At 48.9% G+C, this 18304-nt stretch overlaps 1 protein-coding gene across 5 annotated transcripts in view; it reads left to right on the top strand.

Annotated features, from left to right (window-relative positions):
• HOXC4 (homeobox C4) overlaps nucleotides 1-14454 on the top strand; it is a 65999-nt gene extending 51545 nt beyond the window's left edge. For 3 of the 5 annotated variants that reach the window (XM_073020830.1, XM_008003489.3, XM_073020831.1), the window contains exons 2-3: nucleotides 11598-12795; nucleotides 13289-14454. In XM_073020830.1, the coding sequence (XP_072876931.1) occupies nucleotides 12357-12795; nucleotides 13289-13644 (795 nt within the window). In that variant the 5' untranslated portion in view covers nucleotides 11598-12356 and the 3' untranslated portion in view covers nucleotides 13645-14454. The remainder of the gene's footprint in view (nucleotides 1-11597; nucleotides 12796-13288) is intronic. The other 2 variants (XM_073020832.1, XM_073020833.1) reach the window with 2 other exon arrangements.
• The last annotated feature ends 3850 nt before the right edge of the window (nucleotides 14455-18304 follow it).

An 18304-nucleotide genomic window follows, 5' to 3' on the forward strand; every position in this document is an offset into this window, starting at 1 on the left:
TGTTTGTCTTCTGGGTGGAGCTGGTTTGGGGACAATGCCACAGGCCAGTTGGGAAGGATAAGGATGACAAGCCAGAAAAAGAGCAGCTCTTCTCAGAAGTCATTGAGCCCTCACTTCCCAAGTTACCTTCAACCACACTGCTCCATCTGCCTCTTTTGAGACTAAGTTTTGCTCTTGTCGCCCTGGCTGGAGTGCAATGGTGCAATCTCGGCTCATCGCAAACTCTGTCTCCTGGGTTCAAGCAATTCTCCTGCCTCAACCTCCGAAGTAGCTAGGATTATAGGTGCCCACCACCACACCCAGCTAATTTTTGTATTTTTGGCGGAGATGAGGTTTAATCATGTTGCCCAGGCTGACCTCAGGTAATCCACATGCCTCAGCCTCCCGAAGTGCTGGGATTACAGGTGTGTGCCACCGCGTCCAATTTTTTTTCTTTTTTTTTTTGAGATGGAGTTTCACTCTTGTTGCCCAGACTGTAGTGCAATGGCAGGATCTCAGCTCACTGCAACTTCTGCCTCCTGGGTTCAAGCAATTCTCCTGCCTCAGCCTCCTAAGTAGCTGGGATTACAGGCATGTACCACCACGTCTGGCTAATTTTGTATTTTTAATAGAGACAGGGTTTCTCCATGTTGGTCAGGCTGGTCTCAAACTCCTGACCTCAGGTGAGTTGCCTGCCTTGGCCTCCCAAAGTGCTAGGATTACAGGCATGAGCCACCGCGGCTGGCCCCATTTTCCTCTTTTATGAGTTAGAATTAAAGGACACACTTATTCTTCCCCAGTGAATGGTGTGGCAGGTTGTTGGAGACCAACTCTCCCCTCAGTGTGGACTTCTCACACTGGGTACCAGTTCTCATGAAGAGTTAGGAAACAAAGATGGGGGAGATTGGTTCTATCCACACAGGCACTGGGAAAAGAGATTTTATGAGTGCCTCGACCCCTCCTAATATCTAGGTAAACTTTCCCTTTTTGACTATCGCTCTTCTTCCATAACTGCTTTGGACTGAGTTTTTGAGAGGGGGGATGCCGAAACATCATTGTTCTAGGATTTAATTAGGTCTTTTTTGCTGAGAAGGCAAGTACCACCACCCTGAGCCTCTTCTTTAGTGGGACTAGGGCCCCTGAAGCCCTTTCAGGTAAAGAAAGAAAATCTGGAATCAGGATGCCAAACTAGGGTTTTGGGGTGAGGGATTCAATTTAAGGAGAAGACAAGGCTATTTGAGAGCCAAGAAAGTCACATCCTTTCCTACCCCTCCCCACTTTTATTGGCTCCTTGTGACCCATATTGGTGTGTCTGTTCTGATAATATCTCCGCTAGCTGCTTCGATGGGGCCCCAGGAACCCAAGGAATTGCCAGACAAGGTCTGGGCTGAGGAACTTGGGTGATACAGATCTCTTTATTTTTGAGCCCTACACAACCCTTGTAATCATCTCCCTCTCCCAATCCGAAGGTTCACTGAGAGGCAAAAGGGGAACAGAGATACCTCAGAGGAAGCAGTGTGGGTGTGCAATGTGGGACTTGGGAAAATTGAACTCGGTTATGCAGGACCTTCTTCAGCCTCTAAGGACCACATTTTAGCAGCTATGAGAAGAGGTTGAACACTTGGGCTGGGCCCTGAGCCAGTCCACTGCTCCAGGCATGCTAGGGAGCCAGTGCAGGGAGAAGGCTGCTTCTCTACACCTGCACACATGTACAAAAAAAATTCTACAGTGATCTGCAACCCCATGTGGGCTGGCTGAAATGTGTAGCCTGGTCACCTAGGATCCTTTTGGTTCTGCACCACAGGTCTGAGAGAGGCAATTCAGGCTTGGTTCTTCCCTAGGGTTCGTTTCCCCTAGTTCCTGGCCCTGAACACCAGAATACTTGAACACACAGAAATACATATATGTGCCCAAGGATGGTATGGTAGAGGTCAGAAGCCTGGGCTGGATACAGTAACCGGTATGGAACCAACTTCCCACTCCTTCCCTCCCACTCCATTCTTCAGCCCAGCTTCGAAACCATTTGTCCTCCCTACCCCACCCCCACCCCTCAAGCCCTGAGCAGCTGTTGAGTTTCCTTCCTTCTGCCTTTCTGGAAAACCCAAACCCTAGAGCTGACTCCAGGGATGGTGGCAGCCAGGCTTTCTGTGATCAGTGTCATGTTGTCCCAGACTGAGTTGTTGGGATTTGGAGAGACATGGAGGGTCTAAGCAGGCCAGAATCTTATCTGATCTAATGCCTCTCCTGCTGTTCCAAGCTCAAACTCCAAACTCCTCAGGGCTCCCTTGCTCAGACATTAGAAAGAAATCTTGTCTAGTAAATACTTCTTTTAAAAATCAACTTTCTGGCTGGAAAATACAGGGGGTGTGTGTGTGTGTGTGTGTGTGTGTGTGTGTGTGTGTGTGTAGGGAGTAGTAAGGGTCAGGTCTTTCATTTTATGTTGTGTCTCTCCCCATCCCCTGGGTGGAGGATGGGGACATGGGCTGAGGTTTTATTGAGGGTGCTTTTCCTGTTGGGAGTAAAGACAGGGTCGTAAACACCTAGAGGAGGGTGTTTTGATCTGGTAACTTCTCAGGAAGTAGCATCTGAGGTTTTGCTTTGTAAATCACTCTCCCCCAAAGCTGGCTTGGTAGATTGGATTGCACTTCCCCAAGCCCACCTGAGGCCCCTCCTTGCCTCCCTTCCCCAGTAAACTAAAGGAGAACTATAACAGAGCATCTGGAGTCTTCAAAATCCTCTGCCTCCAATTTCTTTTTTAAAAGGCTAGTTGGTGATTTTTTTTTTTCCCCTCAAAGTTTTCCCCTAAAAAATAATGCAACCTTTCATTTCCTTTCATGTCCATGCAGTCCCTGGTCCCCCAACCCCTCAATCACAAAGGAACTAACATTGAAGGTAAATAGCTTCAGAGCCTGGCTGTAGATATCAGGACTCTTCTGTTCTGGGGCTCATCTCTCCCTGTCACTCTTTCCCCAAGCCCCAAACCCCCTTGGACAAGGTAGAACTTCAGATGTATAAGAGAAAGAGTTCATGGGAGCTAGGAATAAGAGGAGATGGGAGTGGGGCATAGGGGAACCCCATCATGTACCGCATGAATGAAGGGAGCTCTGCAGTCTGTCACCGGGTTTTTTGTAATTAAGAGATGGGTGCAGGGGTGTGTGTGCGTGTGCGTGTGTGTGTGTGTGTGTGTGTGTAAGCCCCCAGCCGTCTCACATCTCTATCTACCAAACAAACAGTATATTTTACCTAAATAGCTCCATTTCCTAAAGATAATGAGTCTTCCCCTCCTAAGGATACCCCCACCCCCTCCCTGGCAAGACCTTCCTTTGAGCCTGGGGCTAAGGAGCTGAAGGAAAACCAAGTTAAGAGCCCTCTAACTCAGCCTTAGTTCAAGCCAGATCAGGTCAGGAAGCTTTCAGGCCCAGGCATCAGGGCTTATATTCATTGCCAGTAAAATGCCCCTATATGCTAGAAATATGTTATAGATTATATGAGTTCCTGGGCCCTTTTAGTACTTGTGAAGGCTCTAGTCCACCCTCATTTCTTTCTCAGAGAAGCCTGGGCTGGGATACCCCAAACCCACCAGCACTAGAGATTCCTCTTCATTCCTAGGACTCCATGCAAATAATCTTCACAGAGAGCTCAGCACTCCTATAGTTATATATGTGAAAATGTATTTGTAGATCGTTCGTTCTATGTCTTTATCAGGATGTGTGTTTTATACTCCTTCTTACTCCACGTTTAAATGCAGATTTATAGATCTTTAGATTTATAGAACCATAGTGAACATAATGGTCCTCGGTCGAATTCCTGTGTGCACTTTACCAATCTTTCTATAGTGGTTGGATGTATATGCTAGGATGTATTGGTACAACTCTCTTGAAACACCTAGTGAATAGTTGGGAATTTTTTTCTTGGTTGGAAAGAACTATGTGTGTGTTCAATGTGCATTTTGAAAATTTTATCTAGATTTATGCAAGGATCCTAACCCATAAAATAGCTACATATTGAAGCTACATATTTAGAGGTCTTTACAGTCTTTGCATTTTTGCTGAAAAACTTACATGTTTGGACGTATGTTTAGAGATGGTTTCATAATGCATGCATCTGTGTATAGGGGCATAGATCTCCCTTCTAGAAGGACTTAAACTTACTACATCTCTCTGTCTCCCTCTCTATCTCTGCCTCTGTGATATACAAAGATATTAGGTGAGTGGGTGTAGGGAACAAATATATTTTGGATGTTTAGCTTATTAAAGCAAGTAATTCTGTCTCTATTTCCAAGACTATCTCCAAAGCTAGTCCCACTGAGTTATCTGCCCCCAAAAACCTACTCTAAGGGTCATAGCCTGCCTCCAGGCTGCCTCTGTGACCCAAGATCCAAGCCGAGGCTCCCTACCTCTCAAGATAGCCACTAAAAGGAAGGGGGAGAGAAGGAAGGGGAGAGTCTTCCAGCCCAGTTCGTCTTGGATCCCCAGGGTGAGAGGCTGACAGGGGCTTGTAGGTCTCCCTACACCCCCAACTGGGCCTTTGAAATGTGGGGGAAAAGGGGATCAAGTCCCCAACAATTTTTGTAGGGTGCCCAAATGATGCCAGGGTTATTGCACAACCCATAGGTTCCTCCTCCCCAGTTGTTCTTGGTGCCCAGGGCCCAATTAAGCGGCCGCCTTGCTCCCAGCAACACCGCTCTTATCGGCTGGGATTGATGCCTCAGCGGCTCCTGTATATCATTTCCAAGATTTTTTCTGTCCAACTCCTCGGCTCCTTTGGCTTCCGCGGCTTTGACTAATGATTGCTACAGATGCCAACGTCTCCAGAATCCTAATAGCCAGGCAGGCGGACTCTTATTTACCCGGCAACATTGCTGTGGGGGAGGGGGCCTGGGGGGCAAGTATTGGGGTGTCGTAGGTCAGGGGACAGGGAGAAGGTTGTGGCCAACTCAAGTGTCACTGAACTTCTTCCCAGTCAAAAAGACATTCCCAATCCCCTTCTGACCTTGAGGAAAAATATATATATATATATTTATATATATATATTTATTTATATATATATATATACTGTTAATAGTAACTAATTGCTGCCTCGTTAGAAAAGATCAAAGAATGAACACAACGTAGGAGAATAAGCAGAGCAATGTTTATTTGTTGTAAATAAATGAGAGATTAAGTGGAAAACCAGCAGTTTGGGGAGGAAAAAGAGAAATGGAAAGAAGTCAGCCACAGTGGGAGAAGGGGCTCCTTTTCTTCATTTCTTGTCTTCCCCTTTCTCCTCTCACCCTAAGTCTACTCTTCTCACCAATTTCTCCCCTCTTTCCCTTCCTTCGCCTCACCTTCAATCCGTCGGGTGGAGGGGCTGAACAGCGTGTTCCCGGGCGGAGGTGGGCGCAGCCACCCCAGGCTGCTGCAGGGTGCCCGCTGAGGCTGCCAGGGCGAGGGGGCCTCTGGGCTGTGGAGCGAAAGTCAGATCCACCGCCTACTGCGGGGTAGGGGCCGCAGCGGGGTGGGCCCTCTTGCGCTGACTGGCGTAAAGTTGTGGCCGAATTCTCGTCTCTTCTGGTGCTTCTCGCCCGCCAGCGCCGGGCCCAGGTGTTTGGGGCGAAGGGGCTCGAGCTCCCCGCAAGCCTGGAGCCGGGCGTCGCGCTTCCTCCGGGCTCAATGCAGACCTTCCAACACACACCTCATTCGGGGGAGGAGAAAAGCACAGAACCGCGGAGAGCCCAGCTCTGAGGCCAGGCCTGAAGGGATAACCCACACAGGGAACGTTTTCCTATCAGAGAATAATGGAGCACAAAATAATTCAGAAAGCGAGTGGGCAGGACCACAGCCTGAGAGTCCCGCGCCGCCGGGCCGCTGCAGAGCCGGTTGCCGCCCGAGCACCGCGGCAGGACCATTTCGTTGGAATGTAGGGCGAGGCCGCAGCCAGTCCCGGACCCAGGCCGCGAGGTGCGCGCCGGCAGCCGAGTGGCCGCCTCTAAATTACAGCCCGCCGGAAAGACTCGGAAATACAAAAAGGGAGCCGAAAGATTTAAACAGTCGGAGGGAGAGGCGTCCCGAGGCGGCCAAAGCGGAAATCAATCACGTAATTAAAACAGGGAGGGGGCGAGGCCCGAAGCTGGGGGTCCCGGGTTCGGAGGAGGGGGCCAAGGTGCAGGCCGAGGCTGGCGAGCGGCTTAGGGACGTGGCTCGCCCGCCAGGAACAGAGCGCTCGGAGGGGCTTCGGGGAAGTTTATAACACATCGCTATTGATTCCCACTTGGCTGGGAAGAGCAGACTCTGGTGCCCTCTCCCAGGCCAGACCCTGAAACCGCCGATGGCCCTTTCTCCGACTTTCCCATTTTTCTGGGGTTGAGACGCGCAATTGCAGTTGAAGGCCGTTCCCCAGATCCCACTGGTGCCACGATTTTGCCAAGGCAAGTTTGCGAACCCAAATGGCATCAAGATGCTGCCTCTGGGTTTGAGGGGATGGAGGGAGGTGACACCCTAGTTTTAGGCACTTAGAAATCTCTCTCGGCCTTGATTCCTCCAACCCAGGATTCAAGGCATGCCGATCTATGGGCCGAGGCTTGGAAGGGGTGTGCGAGGCAGACGGGGTTATTAAAGGGGGAGCTTGGGGCTGAGCAAACTGGATCCTTTTGGGCGGGAAAGGAGAAAGAACAGTTCCTGGAAGGGAAAAAAAGGCACCCCGGGAGCTGTGTTTTGTGAGGGGAATATGTTCTTATTATTGAGGTTAATCATGGTAATGATCTGATATCGCTGGGTCAGCCCAGGAGACCGCGCTCTCCAAAGTTCTTTCTCACAGAGGTTTCTCCAGGAGTCAAGGGTTCCCCAGCTTGACCGTGGTTGGAGTAAACAAAGTAAAGACCTCCAGTCCCTTCCTCTGCCTTTTCCTCTCCCTCCCTTAAAAACTCCAGAAAAAGGGAAAGCTTATAAAATCTCCAACACCCTACTTTTTCCTCAACTCTCTCCAGTTTACTAAAATGCATGGTCTTTGGGAATTGAGCTTTTCTGGGTCACCCTTCTTGTGAAGCAACAGAGGTGACCCGACTGAGTCCCCATGAATTCTGACGCTGACCCTGGAGAGGACCCAGGATTCCCTTGCCTACTGTAGAATTCTCTCTCTATCCTTAGCTTTTCCCAGTCTCTGCCTTCTTTGCTCTTGGGTGCCTAATCTCATGGGTCTCTGGCAGTTCAGAGGCTAAGAACAGATTAAGGCACTTTGAGATACCCTCATAAACTCTTAAAAGTGTTTCCAGCTTCCTGTCATCTCTTTAATACTGGGAGGACCAGGCCAGGGAGCCCTCCATAAACTAACCTAAGGCCAGCCTGGTTTCTAGATCTTTTCAAGCCAAATTTAGATTCCTTGAAAAATAAAACTCCCCCTCCCCAGAAAGAAATTCAGGTTACAAACCTGCAACAGAGGAAGGTTCCTGCATCCACACATCAGAAGTTTCAGCAACAATTTTCATAATATGAAGAATTAAAGCTTGCATCAAAGTTAGCAAGGGACACCCCAAACCAAGTTTTAAAAAGCAGTCTTGAAGAGGGGTGGGGGTCAATGAGGCTGGGATGAGGGAGGAACGTGGTGGGGAACCCAATCTCTAACTAACAATTTCTCCAGCATAAAAATGAAACATCAAATTCGTTAGCCCAGGGCCTTCATTTTTCCCCTTCCACATTATAACTAGTTATTGAACTCGCTGGAAGATCTAAAGGCCATTTGCGAAGAGACAAATTTCAATGGAGTTTCCTCATCAATAACCCCATGGCAGTGACCTATTGGAACAAGTCAAACACCCGAGGTGAAATGCAGGTCACTCTGTCTAACCAATATTAAAATGCGGCCACTTTTTAAAAAGCCACTTTAAACGAGATTTAAGGAAAATTGAATTCCAAGGAAGGCAAGGCAAGGCGGGGGAAATCCATGAGAGGACCTCGCCTATGGTCTCCAAACAAACAAGAGAAATTCATCTTCAATATTTTAAAGGGGGGCAAATTAACATGCCATGATTGCTTTTTTTTTTTTTTTTTTGAGACTATAAGCTATTCCAGGAGAAGAAAAAAGGTTGAGTATTTTCTGGTGACACATCCAGGTTATTAAAATCATTTTAGACCAATTCATTACTTTTACTGACAAGAGATTTAAGAAAAAATCAATTAAGCATTTGCATATTCTTTTGCATACATTAGCCCTGGCTGGGGCATTAGAAAGGGACAAACACGCGCGCGCGCGCACACACACACACACACACACACACACACACACACGAAAAAAATGGGATATGAGCCTTGATTTAGTTTGGGGTTTTCAAGTTGCCCAAAGGAAAAAAATCAAAGTGAAATGAATTGCCTGATTGCATACCATCTAAAAGTCAATTTATGTGAGTGAAAGGAAACAGACATGTTGCAATTTTTAATCCCTAAAACAACAACAACAACAACAACAACAACATTCACACACATAAACCCTGCATTTTAAAGAGTAGGAAAAGGAAGGACCCTCATTTTCCTTCCCTTTGCCCTCCAAATCACCCATTTATTTTTCTCCCTTGGAAAAATCAGAGAGGGGTGAGATTTTAATGCAGCAGAGAATCTGTGGAGCCGCTGAGCTCTCTCAGCCGGCAGCTTGTTACTGGGGAGGGGAGGAATATGGGTTATCCAACGGTCAGTATGGTAATCCAGGCACAATAAGGCCTCACACACAATGGACACATATTTTTCTTCAGCGATGTCAGAAGGGAAGCGCTTTGTACTGAAACGTGTTTCCGAAAGAGAAACCAAATTGAGATTTAGAAAGGGGATGGGATGGAGGGGCAATTGCAGAGAGCATTTGGATGCTGGCAAAAGGTAGTCAGAAAAAATAAAAACAAATAAAACTGGGGCAAAGTAAGGTGGAGGACAGGGCAGAGGTGCGGTCCCTGGGCCAGCAAGGCGGGAGGCAGGAGGGTGAAACACAAAAGAAGACAGGACCAGATACAAGGATTCATCACAGATGAGAGCTGCTTTAGTACCCCCACCCCCTCCCAATTAAGCCATTGCTAAGTGCAAAAGCCCTTCGAACGGATTTTATTTCTGTGCTTGTAATAATATCCAGGTGAAAATGTTTGTGTGTATATGTGTGGTATTTTACCCATGTGATAGGCGACTTGCTTGCTATTAAGCTAGAGGAGCCCAAAGGGAGTTGCTGTTGTTGTTTTGTAAATGATATAGACGAGTGTGGGCACATTTGGGGGAACCTTGGAGACTTAACTTTCTGGATGTGCATGTTGAATTAGCTGCACAAACCTGGAATGAGAACTCTACATATTTATAGCTGCATAAAGAGGCATTTAATATATTAATAAATATTAATAGTGTGCATGCATATATGTTAACCATAATAACCAAAGACAGACTTGACATTCAGTTGGGGGCATCTGAACCCTCTGTGTCTACTACTTACACTGGCCCAAAGTCAGTCTCCTTGACCCACCTGCAGAAGTTCAGAAACCTGGCCAGGATGGGATGTGACAGGCAACATATTGGGGAGGACTCCTTAACAAGTCCAGGAAGGTGAAGATTGAAGAAAAGAGGGTTAGGGCCAGGGCAGGGATGGTAGAAGGTGAGTGTGAGGGCTGAGAGGAGGAGAGTCAGGCTCACAGCTCACCTTTCCAGGTGAGGCAGCCATATCCAGGTACAGGCCTAGAAGGGGGCAGGGGGTGGGGCCCGGTTTCCTCCCTCTTCATCAACCCTCTCCGCACAGTACCAAAGTTTTCTGAGCTTTGGACTTCCCCATGGAGTCATCTGGGACTATAGTTCAGACTTAGGTACTAGGATTCAGCACTGGTTTCCATTTGCCCTCTTCCAGCAATTTTTAATGAACCCACCCCCATCACCAATGATTAAAATAAGACAACCCTCACACAACCCAAACCACTGTTAGCCAAGCAGTAGCCTTCCTCTGCCCCCTCACTCACAGTCTCAAGTTCCTCTCCAACCTAACCAGCCTGTCCTCACATGCAGAGGGTTCCAGACAAGAGTGGGCAAGGGTTCTCAGCCAACTCTGAGAATTTGGGAATCTCCATAAGAGGTGGTCAGCCTCTGGGGAACTCATGTTCCTTCACCTGGCCAGGTGACAGTGTGGATGGGCACTGTCCTCTTGGAGAGAGAGTATTCAGGGACCCCCAAGCGCCAGCTCTTTGGAAGCTAAGCGCTGGCCCTGCTGAGCCTGGGGTGGGGTTGGGGGCCTAAACATTAGAAGAGAGAAGGCAGCGAGGGCCCAGGCGGGAATCAGCACCCTTTGGGCACTGCCTGTGGTCCAGCTTCCCTCTCATTCCAGCCCTCTGGGGAAGCCCTAATTTGGAAGTGCAAACCCTCTCCAACATCCCAAAGGTGATGAAAAAGGATGGGAATCTCTTGCCTTCAGTCTCCCTCTCACAAGGGCTTTATTTTTTTTCCCTTTCCCCTCCTCATTCCCTTAATTGCAGATGTTCTAATTAAACCCTCAAATAGTTGTTATGCCGTTTTAAAAGGTACTTATTCAAGTGTCAACCAGGCTGGGCTGGGAGGAGGCAGCGTAGGGCGGCGAATTAAAGGTAGATTGACTAATCACGGCGGCGATCATAATAATAAAATCAGAGGGGAAAAAAATCACATTACGACTTTTCGTGGAAAGGAGGGAGCAGGCAGCCAGCGGCCGCCAGCCCCGCGCCGCCGCCGACACAAAGAGTGCGGGCGATTCCGCGAGACTGATTTATGACGTTTTACAGCCCTATAAAAGCTGTAGCGACGAGGCAAGCGCTCCTACCACCGCTGGCAGATTTAGTCTAATAAATAAAACATAAACAGTTAACTTTATGTGTCACTTTTATTGTTATCAAGTAAAATATAGCCGAGCCCCGGCAAGCTATGATTTTAAACTATAATTGTTATCAAGTACAACAAGGGGACCCAGCTCCCTCCCTGGGCTCTCCCCTCTGCTACCCCCCCAACTCTGAGTTATGGGCGATCAGTTAATTGGAATCGGTGGCCTGACAGGGCCACCCCTAGCTGGGGGGTGGGGGCAGTGTGGTGGTTAGGAAAGCAGCTTTTCCTGGCCCCCTCCCTCCTCTATGGCCCTGCCACCCTCCTCCATCAGAGTACTACTGTGAGTGGGTGGCAGAAAGAGGGGAGGGGGTGTGAATGGGCTGGAGACCCCCAAGGCTGGCCCTGCCTCCCCAACTTGGTGAGCTTAGCCTTCCGTTTTTGGAAAGCAGCCTGGAGCTGGCCCTTAGGAATTCGTGTTTACATGTAAACACACGTGTTACATGGATACAGCTCCTAGCCAGAAGCAAGCAGGCCCTACCCACACAGGCCTCCCTATTAGCTAGGTCTGCCCTCCGTGGGGACAGAGAAAGAACTCTCAGGGTCTTGGCTGGGCACCATCAGAGGGCACTGACTCCTGGCAGAAAGCTCTCCTCCGTGCCCCAGCTCCTTGAAGATAATTGTCAGAAAATAGCAGGCCGGGCTGAATGGGGAGTGGAAACAGGAGCCAGCAGTAGAAGAGATCCTCTGCTCTGGGGCTGGGGCAGGGAGGGTCAGTGGGTAGCAGGGGAAGGTGAGACTTCTGAACTCTGCTTTTGCCAACCACTTCCTGTCTCTCTTCAGCGGGGGCTCAACCCCCAGACCTCCAGAAATGACGTCAGAATCATTTGCATCCCGCTGCCTCTACCTGCCTGGTCCAGCTGGGACCCTGCCTCGCCGGCCCCATGGCCAGAGGGTTGGGTGAGTGTGTATGGGGAAGAGGGCTGGACTCTGGTATCCTTGGATGGGGGGCACTCCAGGCTCTTCAGCCTCCTCGGCTCAGCCTGGGCCCCTCCCCATCCAACCTCCACTCCAGTCCTCATTCAACTTCCTCTTCCTGCGAAAGAGGGGCGCTGCCCGGTGACCTACACAGACTGAGACACGATCGCCATGAATGGAGACCTCTGGAAAAGCTCAAGAGCCGAGGCCCACGGGGCCCAGCAGAGGCCTGAGGGGAGACCCTGGGCGGGGGCTGAATCACTGCCTCCCGACAGCCCCCCAATGCCCGGGCTTTGGAGGGGAGCCGGGAGCTTCCCATCTCCTTTTGCAGGGGAGGGTTGTCAGTCTGGCGGGATGTGCACTGGCGGCACCCCAACCCCTGCCAGCTAACCCCACATCACAACCCCCCACCCCCCAGCACCACCACCACTACACACACAAAAAAATTGGATACATTTTGAATAAAGCGATTCGGTTCCTTATCCGGGGACTGGGTTGCTCCGTGTGATTGGCCGGCGGAGTCACATGGTGAAAGTAACTTTACAGGGTCGCTAGCTAGTAGGAGGGCTTTATGGAGCAGAAAAACGACAAAGCGAGAAAAATTATTTTCCACTCCAGAAATTAATGATCATGAGCTCGTATTTGATGGACTCTAACTACATCGATCCGAAATTTCCTCCATGCGAAGAATATTCGCAAAATAGCTACATCCCTGAACACAGTCCGGAATATTACGGCCGGACCAGGGAATCGGGATTCCAGCATCACCACCAGGAGCTGTACCCACCACCGCCTCCGCGCCCTAGCTACCCTGAGCGCCAGTATAGCTGCACCAGTCTCCAGGGGCCGGGCAATTCGCGAGGCCACGGGCCGGCCCAGGCGGGCCACCACCACCCCGAGAAATCACAGTCGCTCTGCGAGCCGGCGCCTCTCTCAGGCGCCTCCGCCTCCCCGTCCCCAGCCCCGCCAGCCTGCAGCCAGCCAGCCCCCGACCATCCCTCCAGCGCCGCCAGCAAGCAACCCATAGTCTACCCATGGATGAAAAAAATTCACGTTAGCACGGGTAGGCAACTTTGCTTTTTGCTCCCCCCCTCCCTCTCTTCTTCCCTAGCGCTCCCCACCCTCCTCGGCCCCCTCTGGCCCCCGTCCTCCTTTCTCTCCTTCCCCCTCTCTCTCCAGGAGCGACTCTGGGTTAGCACAATTGAACTGGATTTACGAGCGAGAATGGGTAATTACATCCCCCATAAATTTTATGGCTTAGCTACTCTGGGCAGTCCGAGCCATGTGCTACGATCTGTTATGTATGTGTGAAAACTATGCTGGCTTTCTAAGGGCGCATAAATAATTCAGTGTCGTTACAATGAGGATTCCCCTCTTATTACACTACAAAGTCTTCAGCTTCCTTCAACTTCTTTATAACCCATTTAAGCTTGATGACTTTATTTCCACCACTCCCTCCTCCTGTTCCTCAGAGCTGAGGATGGGGTGAGGGTGGGGGGCGGGGTGCCTGCTGCCTCTGAACCCCACTATTTGCTTTTCCCCTCCCCCTCCCCCAGTGAACCCCAATTATAACGGAGGGGAACCCAAGCGCTCGAGAACAGCCTACACCCGGCAGCAAGTCCTGGAATTAGAGAAAGAGTTTCATTACAACCGCTACCTGACCCGAAGGAGAAGGATCGAGATCGCCCACTCGCTGTGCCTCTCTGAGAGGCAGATCAAAATCTGGTTCCAAAACCGTCGCATGAAATGGAAGAAGGACCACCGACTCCCCAACACCAAAGTCAGGTCAGCACCCCCGGCCGGCGCTGCGCCCAGCACCCTTTCGGCAGCTACCCCGGGTACTTCTGAAGACCACTCCCAGAGCGCCACGCCGCCAGAGCAGCAACGGGCAGAGGACATTACCAGGTTATAAAACATAACTCACACCCCTGCCCCCACCCCATGCCCCCACCCTCCCCTCACACACAAATTGACTCTTATTTATAGAATTTAATATATATATATATATCGGTTCTTTTCTCTCTTCCTCTCACCTTGTCCCTTGTCAGTTCCAAACAGACAAAACAGATAAACAAACAAGCCCCCTGCCCTCCTCTGTCTTCCACTGTTAAGGACCCTTTTAAGCATGTGATGTTGTCTTAGCATGGTACCTGCTGGGTGTTTTTTTTTTAAGGCCATTTGGGGGGTTATTTATTTTTTAAGAAAAAAACTGCAAAAATTATATATTGCAAGGTGTGATAGTCTGGTTTGGGTGAATTTCAGGGGAAATGAGGAAAAGAAAAAAGGAAAGAGATTTTAAAGCCAATTCTCATCCTTCTCCTCCTCCTTCTTCCCCCCTCTTTCCTTAGGCCTTTTGCATTGAAAATGCACCAGGGGAGGTTAGTGAGGGGGAAGTCATTTTAAGGAGAACAAAGCTATGAAGTTCTTTTGTATTATTGTTGGGGGGGGTGCGGGAGGAGAGGGGGCGAAGACAGCAGACAAAGCTAAATGCATCTGGAGAGCCTCTCAGAGCTGTTCAGTTTGAGGAGCCAAAAGAAAATCAAAATGAACTTTCAGTTCAGAGAGGCAGTCTATAGGTAGAATCTCTCCCCACCCCCATCGTGGTTATTGTGTTTTTGGACTGAATTTACTTGATTATTGTAAAACTTGCAATAAAGAATTTTAGTGTTGATGTGAAATGCCCCGTGATCAATAATAAACCAGTGGATGTGAATTAGTTTTACGTCAATGTCTGATGGTTTCTTTTTATCCCCCTCCTTTCCCTGGCCTGGTAACATCCCATCTTCTCTATAGTTGCCTAAGTTTACTTTAAACAAACACACAAATCTTAGCTCTCCATTAGTCTTCCAATGTCCTTGGTAGAAACAGCAAAAGGGTTGGGGTATGGGATCTTCAGAAGAGGGGATGTGGAAGATTAAGATTAAGGCTAATTTCTCCAGTCCCCTTGCTTCCCCCTGAGTCTGCGGAGAGGCCAGACTCCTCTGGGGGCACTTCAGTGGAGCTAAGGGTGGGGGGTGTCTCACTTTTCTATAGTTAGGTACAGTTTCTTCTTTCTGTATGTTCTCTCTCTTCCCTTCTCCCTCCTCTGTGCTGAGTAGGCCTGCCTAATTTGTAGACAAGAGGGCACGTTTAGGGAGTGGGAAGGAGAAGAGTTTTCTTTCATCTTTAGGGCTCTTTTGGGATGAGGGATTAAGGAAGACATCCCCTCAACATTTGAGTTCTTAAAAGAAGAAAGTTTTCGAGCTGGTGATTCTGAAGCAGCAAAGTGACCTGTCAGGATGCCTTCTCTGTTTGTTTAGGCTTGGAAAAAGGGGTAAGGTGGAGGCCAGAGGCCTGGGAGTTACCCTTGCTATGGATAGGCCTCAAAGGTTGATGCCTGGAGATAATAAAAGATTTTTACCTTTTTATTCTCTTCTATTATGGACCTGCCAGGTGTTGAGAAAAGACTTAGGGAGAGTAAAGGACCAACCTCTCTTTCTATAACCTCCCAGGTCCTGGCAGTGTATGGGGATAGCCTGAACAAGCCTCTCTGGCTGTAAAGAAATAAATTAATTAAATAAAATTGTTTCCTTGGGGCTAAAAAAGAAACAAAAAATCTTGCCTGGATTACCTGAATAATACATTCAAGCCAAAGGCTCCCAAATAATTCTGGTCTGAGAACCAGGCCCTAGCAAGGCCTGCTTAATTTTTTGCTTGTTTGTTAGGAGAAGGTGGGAGGAGGGCTGTTGGTGAGCTTCTTCTCAGATGATTTATCCATATTTCAGGAAGAAAGGCAATTAGAAGTAGAAGACAGAGGAAGAAGAGATCTAGGGTATGCAGGGAAGCCAGGGATACTCCTTCCCCCATCCCCAAATTCTGGAGTGAAAGGCAACAGCAGGACTAAGTTGTACAAATCACATTGCTGTGATTTGAATTTATTTCCTTTTGAACCACTTGCTGGATGTTACTTGCTCTGTGTGTGTGTGTGTGTGTGTGTGTGTGTGTATGCATGCCCTCACAAGTGTGTGTGTTGTGGGCAATCTCTTAGTCCTTTAGGTCTACTTTTCCTCCCTCAGTGGTACCCTGGAGACAACAAAACATGCTGCCTACAGTGCGAGGAGGCAGGCCAACAATTATCTGGAGTTTTTTATGTGATCAAGTGAATTAGGGGCCAAATCTGACTGTAGCCCCTATCGTCTTGAGGCAATTGCCCTTGGAACAGAAAAAGGGGGTTCTAGCTGCGCTTGCGAAAAGGGAAGGAAGGTCTAAGGGCACCAGGGTGTCTTTTCAAGCCTGTAAAGGAGCTAAGATGGAAAGCAGGGAAGGGGTAAATTGAGATCCATGGTTCTTTCCTAAGTTTGCTCGTGTGACTTTCAGGGAGTTTATCCCTCTCCTCCCAAAAGTGGAAGAGATGAGAGTGAGGAGGGGGAAAATTATTACATTTTATTTCCTAAGTTTCTCCCTGAAATTGCTGAAGGAACACTTTAGTTCAGGGAAAGCAGCATAAAATGGTTGGAACACTTATTTTATTTCCCCTTCTTTATGTCTTCTATTTCTTCTCCTTCCTCTTCCCTCACATACATGGTCATTCTCTGTGTGTCTCCTTCTGTCCTTTATGGTCCAAAAAGGAGAAACATCAGAAATCCATAATTCTTGACAAATGAACCCAAACTAAAATCCCTTACATTTGAGTTTGAAGATTTTGTCCTCTGGCCTTCCCTCCAGTGGGCTCCATTTTCTCCCCTTTCCCCAAAGTTCTCCTTTGCCTTGGACTTCGTCACCCAGAATGGCAGGGCAGGGTTGGGATGTGGGGGGCCAATCTGGGCCGAGGGCCCCAAGCCCCAGCAGTCTTGGTCCCTGCTCTCTGCCTGATGCTGCTACAGCCTCACTGGAAGCTGAGAGCTGAGCTTTTATTTAAGTTGGGTTGAGCAGTGGGGAAAGGCTGGGGGGAGGACACAGCCCAGGTTCACGGGGAGGACACAGCATTTTCTCTCCCATTGCCTTTATATTCTGCAGCGCCTCTGACCTCTCCCCCACCCCCATCTCTGACCCTCCCAAGCCAGCCCTTGCTCAGCCCTGGTCTCCAGATAGGATGCCACTGCTTTTGTAGGACTGGGGATTTCTTGCCCAGAGTAATGGGAGAGGCAAGGCGCATGAATGCCTGTAAGTGCATTGTATCCCTCTCTTCAATGGCTAAGTAAAAAGAAGACGGGTGAAACGGCGACACCGATCTTCCAGGGTTCCTTCTCTCCAAGCGCCAGGAGATCCCCACAGGCCAAAGATCCCTTTGACATGTAAGTAGTTAGCACTCGGTCTGCTCTGGGGGTGAGGAGCACAAAAGTTTAAACTCTATTTGCCAGTCAATTTTTGTCACGATCCCCGGTCTTAGGGAGTGAAGGCGGGAAATCCAATTGTGAGCGGAGGGGTTCTGCTTGGAGAAAAAGACGTTTCTGTGCCGAGTCTGTGTACCTGGGGAGTAAAGAAATTTGGCTCAAAAAAGAGAGAGAGAGTCTGAGAAAGTTAGACTGAGGGAAAAGGACTGGGGCATGTTCCCTGTCCGAGGGTCTCTTGCTGTTGTTTGTGTAAAGTTTCCTACGAAGTTTTCTCTGCAATCTGTGCTTCAGTTTTCTTTCTGCTTGGATTTGGCAGATTGAAATCCAGAGACAGCTTCCCACAGCTAGGGGTGTGTGTGTGTGCGTGTGTGTGTGTGTGTGTGTGTGTGTGTTGGGGGAGTGGTAGGGAAGTGAAAACAATTAAAAGGTTTGCTGGGAGCTTGGGGCCAGGGTGTCCTTCTCTGCTTTTCTAGGATTAGGGGAGACTGACTCTGAAAGGGGCCCTTAAGATCAAGGGTGCTATGACGGGGAGGAGCAGTGCGCTGGAGCAACTGTACCATCTTTTTCTCTGCTTTTGCCCAGTCCTGGGGGAGCATGCTATTGCACTCACAAAACCACCGCTCCAGGTTTTCCACAGCTTCTATCTGGCACCGCACCTATGGAGAGTTAATTTTAATTTTAATGTTCCCCTTCCAAGAGACCCCTCTCAGGCTTGGAACGAGAGATGGAAGATCCCCGAACACCAGAACTCCAGCGGCCACCAGAGCAGAGGGAATATTTATTACCTCTCTGGATGTCATTACCTAAGAATACAATTTTATGAACTTCCTAATCTGTTAGCTTGATTTATCTGGATGGGCAGGAGCCCAAAACAAACATTTGGGGGATTTGGTAAAAAATAAAAAGAAAAAAAAAGTCTTTACCTCTTACCAATCTTTTTTATAGAGCTGATCACCCCTCTCAGCCTGCTTTTTCTGCACCCAGCATTGCCAGCCCCATTTTGATTTTTCTCCTGCAGCTTGTGGCTGCTTGGGTGTTGGAGTTTTAGCTGCCTCTTGATAATTTAAACTGGGGGTGGTGAACTCTGAACCACAGACCTGTGAGAAGCCCTCCAACATTTTAAAACCTGCACAGCTCAAGGAGCTCAGACCCCTTTGGAACTTGGGGAGCAGAAAGAAACTAAAGCCCGTCTGGAGTTTGCTCATCGGCCCTCCAAGGTCAGGAGCCCTTGGGTCTCCCTCCAGTTCTCCGGGTTTTTCT

This window comes from Chlorocebus sabaeus, chromosome 11 (genome assembly GCF_047675955.1).
Source record: "Chlorocebus sabaeus isolate Y175 chromosome 11, mChlSab1.0.hap1, whole genome shotgun sequence".
NCBI lineage: Eukaryota > Metazoa > Chordata > Mammalia > Primates > Cercopithecidae > Chlorocebus > Chlorocebus sabaeus.